General features: G+C 46.7%; 2 protein-coding genes across 2 annotated transcripts in view; one reads left to right on the top strand and one right to left on the bottom strand.

Moving 5' to 3' along the window:
* Window positions 1-535: 535 nt before the first annotated feature.
* Window positions 536-3,752, bottom strand: Pmar_PMAR014801 (hypothetical protein; the record flags this gene model as incomplete). Its single annotated transcript, XM_002767370.1, has 13 exons — window positions 536-679; window positions 728-957; window positions 1,018-1,121; window positions 1,167-1,300; window positions 1,359-1,485; window positions 1,531-1,641; window positions 1,683-1,848; window positions 1,900-2,010; window positions 2,058-2,127; window positions 2,175-2,289; window positions 2,335-2,530; window positions 2,583-3,642; window positions 3,690-3,752. 13 exons carry the CDS (start codon window positions 3,750-3,752, stop codon window positions 536-538), a joined length of 2,631 nt encoding a protein of 876 aa, XP_002767416.1.
* A 1,168-nt stretch (window positions 3,753-4,920) lies between these two features.
* Pmar_PMAR014800 (RNA-binding protein, putative) overlaps window positions 4,921-5,958 on the top strand; it is a gene marked incomplete at both ends in the record, with an annotated part of 3,931 nt that continues 2,893 nt past the window's right edge. Inside the window, 5 exons of the mRNA XM_002767369.1 lie at window positions 4,921-5,007; window positions 5,069-5,230; window positions 5,310-5,427; window positions 5,479-5,706; window positions 5,760-5,929. Of these exons, the coding sequence (XP_002767415.1) occupies window positions 4,921-5,007; window positions 5,069-5,230; window positions 5,310-5,427; window positions 5,479-5,706; window positions 5,760-5,929 (765 nt within the window). The remainder of the gene's footprint in view (window positions 5,008-5,068; window positions 5,231-5,309; window positions 5,428-5,478; window positions 5,707-5,759; window positions 5,930-5,958) is intronic.

Below are 5,958 nucleotides of genomic sequence, written 5' to 3'. Positions count from 1 at the left end.
ATTGTTATGGCTACTGCTGTAATCCATGATGATGGAGTAGGAGTAAGACTGTCCTTGACTCTTTCTTTACATCCATCATCAGTATTACCCTCTTCTACCCTGGGTTGGTGCTGCTGCTGTTCTATACCAGATGTAGCCTGAGCCACATAGATCGATGCATGATTCTAGTGCCAGAGGTATTCTTACTACTACACCTCCATCTTCATCTTCATTCCTACTGCCACCCTGGATAGCTGCCTGTGCTGAGGGTAGATTGGTAATATCAATCGACGACGACGACATGGAGAGCAAGCCTTGTTTAGCTAGTTTGATCTCTGCTGCATCGTCCCACTCAAGTGTTGCCAAGCTTGATCTATAGTAATATACCCTCCAATGAGCAGTCCTACCTCACTAACCCTACCTATTTCTATGACCAGGCAATGGACCTGTCGCTAGACTCTGTGCTAGGGCATCCAATGCTGTATGTATAGTATGTGGATTAGTAGAAGTAATCACTTCATTGAGTACTGTAGGATAGAGTAATTTACTACTATACCTATTGTGTTTTAGTCTTCCTCTTTACAACAGAGATACATATCAAGTACGCTATATTGATGGCTGTCTCTATCTTATCTCCAGTGAGCACCCATACCTTGATACCAGCTTGGTGTAGGTCTGCTATAGTCTCTGGTACATTGTCCTATTAAGAAGGATATAGTAGCCTTACTGTAGTAAGCCACCACCTCACCTGTAGTTTATCCTCTATACCAGTACAACCTACTATATGAATACCACACTCCATTTCCTCTATACACTTCCTTAACGCTTCCTCCTTAGCTGTACCAACAAGGCCTCGGGCATGGTTATAGGAAGCACGCCAATGATCCACGAAAGGCTTATTCAAGGTGAGGTCTCGGACACCGTACACTAGCGTTCGAAGACCTCTTGTGGATAGTTGGTTGAGGACACTATCCAGCTCTTGTTGAGGAAGGGTAGACGACGAATCTAAGACGGTTAAGGTAAGGGAAATAGTAATACTGGAAAAAGCACTGCTGGTTGAGCATATATCCATCATGCTGGAATCCGCACCCTTGATAAGTAGCAAGACCTTATCTGTGGCACAGTTGTCATCCCTTCCCTTCCTATAAACAGCTACTACAGTATAAACAAGATGATAATGGCCTTACTCTTGGGAGTCCGGTATAGCTGTTATCTTGATAAGAACGCTCATCCTTTTCCGGTCGTTATCAAACTCTATCACTTCCAACAGTTCAACGTCTACAATGCTCTCCCCTTCTTCACTAGTTTGAACGTTAAGGATCTGCACCACCGGCGGCGTCGTCGGCGGCATACTCAAGAATATATAATGATATCACTACCTCCCTTGCGAAGGGAGTGGTCAGGGTGATCCTAATAGTATCAGGGGTTGGTCGGGCTGAGAACTCTAATCCAAGATATCTTGCACCGGCCACTAGAGCAAGCTCATCAGGGGAGGATGCGTCATATCTAACATACCATATAGGCGACCTCAGCAACATCATCTCGTGTTACAGAGACTCAGACGAGCACATGGGGTCTGCCGATACTTGGTTAGAGTCCTTAACGAGGACTGAATGACAGAGGCAGAGACCAAGGAGGAATAGCCGTGTTGTAGTGAGGAGGCTAGAAGGAAGGGATGAAAGGGCTGACGCCAGGGCACGTACTCTTCATCATCATCCTGTGCTACAACCCTCAGGATGGTCTCATCGTCGAAGTGGACGCTCGGGTCGTGTCGTGCCGGTGCTATGGTAGGTGATGACAGACCAGTAGCTTGGGGTAGGTGGGGGAGTGGCTGGGAGTCCATCCCCCCACTGCCCATAATGTAAGCACCTGAGTGTGGTGGTGGTATGGCGATAGCCTTAGAAGCTTATAGTGATCTACTCCTGAATATCATCCGATTGTCAGTTAGAGTCCCTGTCTTATCACTGAACACATGAGTAACCGATCCCAGTTCCTCTATTAGAGTGGAGCTGTTAGAGGCCGCAGCTAGACCTGGTAGTCGGGCCTCAGAGTGTGACTGGTGAGGCTACTATAATCACCATTATGTTGCATAGCATTATCTGCTGATACAAACCTCCCTTGGAAGTACTTCACTATCTCCAATGTAACCTAGCATTGTTGGAGAGGGTTAACGATGTGCAGAGGTATGGGAATACCAGTAGTGATATGGGGACGAAATAAGTAAACTGGAGTAGCAAGGAGCCAGCAACACGCAGGCCTCTAGATACCACATCTCCTGCATCTACTGATTGAGGCCCTACATAGAGATACCTGATAACAATAAGGGAGGTTAGGTGAGGTAGTCCGCTCCCATACCAGTAGTGAAATGAGGAGCCCATCATGATAATAGGAGTAGTATCGTCAACGTCGTCCTTGGTTGTGGTGGTGGTAGCGTAGATAAACCCATGAGTAAAGGCAGCTATTATGCATATCATAGCTTGAAGGGTAAAGAGTACGATAACATGCCTGTTGTAGGTCTGCATGAGCTTACTTATCTTATTCCTTCCCGTACCTGATATCCCATTCTTTACCCATCACAAGAGTGAGTATTAGTAATAACCTACCTGTCTCCATTGAGTTACGGTATATCCTAGTATCCATGCCAGGATACACTACTACACCGTAACAATGGTGACCACTATTACAGGACTGTAGTGATGTCCCTCGTAATAGTAATTGATCAATACTGAGTGGGAGACTGCTCACTGCATGCCGACCACATCCCCCTCGTCCATCGTGCTCCGATGAGCTTTCCTCGTAGTCTGTGGTATCATGGTCAGGCATGGTGTTGAGCAGTAGTTGTCCTTGGAATTTGTACAGCTGTGAGTTAGGGGTCTCGTAGTGCAGCTCAGCCTCATGGAGGCCAATAATGATATTCTCCTCTATAGTGGCTGTATTGGATGACTCATAGAATGCATTTTGAAGTGTTGGTATGCATATCTTAGGCTTGAGGTTAGTCTCACCATCGAGATTCATAGTCTCTACAAATATCATACCACCAGTATCATCACAAGTAAGCAATACTAGATCAGCAGGGAACTGTTCTCCAATACCAATCTTCACCACATCCCCCACTCTGAGCTCATCCCAGTGTACTCTATCTACGAGAGAGGTGCTACTTCGGTCGTAGATGGTACCATCATCAGATCGTTGACGGCGTTTTGCGACAAGCCTTCGAACTGTCCTCTTATTCTCTTGTTTGTCGTTATTATGCCTCTTCATGTCTTCTATTGCATCACGGAATGCCGATACTGTGATAACAAAGAGTAATGGTATCAAGAGTAGTGGCCGACCACCAGAGTCACTGACAGCAGGGATCATCTGTAAGCCAGCAGCACATAGGAAATACACGTTGGCGAAGAGGTGTAATTGATACCAGAGGTTCTTAGGTATGAATGACACTATAGTATATTTGGATGTCCTCACACCGTTGTTACAGTCAGCCGCATCACTAAGCTCTGGATGATAAACAACAGCTTTCTGTATACAAGTGGTACCAGTGACGGCTTTATTGGTAGTAGTATTAGCACAAGTGAACACTGACCTCATAGCAGCTACAAGTCTCCTATATAAAAGTAAATATTGGGGAGTAGGCTCTACTGGTTCCTCAATGCGGATAACAACCTGTAAAGGGTCCATGGATAGAGATCATGAGAGGGCATCAAACCTACCGATTTAATATTGTCATTGTCATCGCTACGTGGGGATGTGAGATCGCTGGGAAAGGCCTTCATAATGAGTCACCAGCAGCAGCAGTAACAGCCTCGACACGTGGCCACCTTGACTTCTTGATCTCTCTTGCTAACTTCTCAACTTCATCAAAGAATATGATCATCATACACAACGGAAGCAGTGGATACGGAGGAGGGACCATCTCCACACTTCATTGTGACCATGTTCTCGCGACTGGTGATGAACTTTGGAAGGTACTCGTTAAGGGTGCCTTCCTGAGTGGTAACTGAGGTAGTAGTAGTAGGAGGAAGGGTGAGGAAGTTTGTCTAGGATCCTTGTCCAAGACTAGTTCATAGCTTGATTATACCGGTATGGTGCTGTACGATGCACTATCATAGTGTATTACTTCGTCGTCGTGATCATCATCATAATGACAAGTCTCAGTTGCAGAGTAGTGTTGACAGCACTCGCCCTGAGACAGGACTTTGATGGCGTGTTCCTTCAGGCCCTATACTACCAACAACAGGAGGGGAAGGAGGAGGAGGGTGGGGTGTTGGTATATTATGGGTGGTATACAAACCACCCACACAAAGTTGGGGTGTACCTTCACCGCCGTCGCCCCTCAGCGATCCCCATGCTTTGGAAACATTGTCGGAAGGACCCATCAGTTGAATGCTGCTGCATTATCCCTTTAGCCTCCCCTTATCATGCTCTACTTGGACTTCCTGTCTTCATGGTCTCCTGTCGATATGTGTCGTTGAGTGCAGTTGAGGTTGTAATGGTAGAGGTATTAGCTCTCGTTCCTGTTGCCTCAGCCTGTTCTTTTCCCCTTGTTTTGCATCATAATTCCCTCTCTCCATCATTATGATAGTTGAATCGCCGTCTTCTCGAGCGACGGTTCTTGTTGATACGACGGCATCAACAACAATAAGGAGGGGAACTAAGGAAGAAGGAGATGGTCATGCCACCGAGGTCACTGCTGCAGATGAGTACACAGGGAAACGTCGCAATACCTGGTCCCCGTCGTCGCCATCGTCGTCGTCATCGTCGTCGTCGGTGCATGCTGGACCACAGTGCACCTTGTCTCGAGACAAGCGCCGCCCACACGCTGTATCGGACTCGTTGAGGGCTCAAGAGGCTCGGGACTGCAATACCCCTTCTGAGTCCCTCTTGGGCAACTCCCAACCAACTACGAGACCATCGACAGTCGCTGCTCTAACACCGCCTTCGATGACCCCTTCTGGCGTTATGCCTGCATCACGGAAAGGAGATAACAGTGATAACACGACTGTGACCCTCAAAATGGAGGAACGAAAGGTGATATTACTACTACTGTTTTCATTATGGGGGTCTAGTTGGGTATTCACCGTTCGTTTAGTTATTCCTCGGTGGTCTGCCGTACAATTGTGGGCAGCGAGAACTGAAAGAATACTTCTCCCAGTTTGGTGATATAGATGATGCAACAGTTATGATCGATCATCTCACTGGACGATCTCGAGGCTTCGGCTTTATTACCTTCCAATACTCTCAGGATATGGAGGTAGTAATAGTAGTCGTACTACTACAGCACACCTCACTGGCAGCAGCCAAGAATACCAACATATTGTTATCTGCCCTAGGTTTGTCTTGATAATATACCCCACGTGGTAATGGATAAGACAATAGACGTTAAGCGAGCAGTAGAGGGTGGTCTTGGGCCAAGAGGCTCACGACATCATCATCAACAACATCAGCAGGGTAGCCATACTGTGGTATATAAAGGGAGCACTATTGGGAGCTGGATGTCAGGTGGTGGTGATGATGATATGAAGGGGTCTTGGAGTAGACATACCAATCACTATTACTTCTATGGCAGAGGGGTTTTTGGTGGTGGTGGAAAAGGAGGATATAGGGGATATGGTGGTGGGAAGGGGGGCGGCGGCAAAGGGGCTTTATCATCATCATCACTACCTTATCGGGTACCTGATGATCCATGTAAGGTCTTTATTGGTGGTCTACCACCTTCCGCTGATGATGGTAATAATAACACGCTTGGACATAGTGTACTTCTACTATCGCCGCCCTTTCAGATAGTTTGACTGATATGCTTGCTCAATATGGTACCCTTGTTGATTGTAATGTAATGATTGATAGAGGCACTGGACGTAATCGTGGCTTTGCGTATGCAACTTTTTCGACACCTGCTGGTGCTAATGCTGCTTGCCGTGGTGGAGATAATAACATGATGGATGGCAAATGGGTAGTAAGTCGCACAGTGCTGCCTCCTCT

The sequence above is a fragment of the Perkinsus marinus genome (assembly GCF_000006405.1).
Source record: "Perkinsus marinus ATCC 50983 genomic scaffold scf_1104296970850, whole genome shotgun sequence".
Classification (NCBI taxonomy): domain Eukaryota; phylum Perkinsozoa; order Perkinsida; family Perkinsidae; genus Perkinsus; species Perkinsus marinus.
This window is presented reverse-complemented; position numbering and strand designations above follow the sequence as displayed.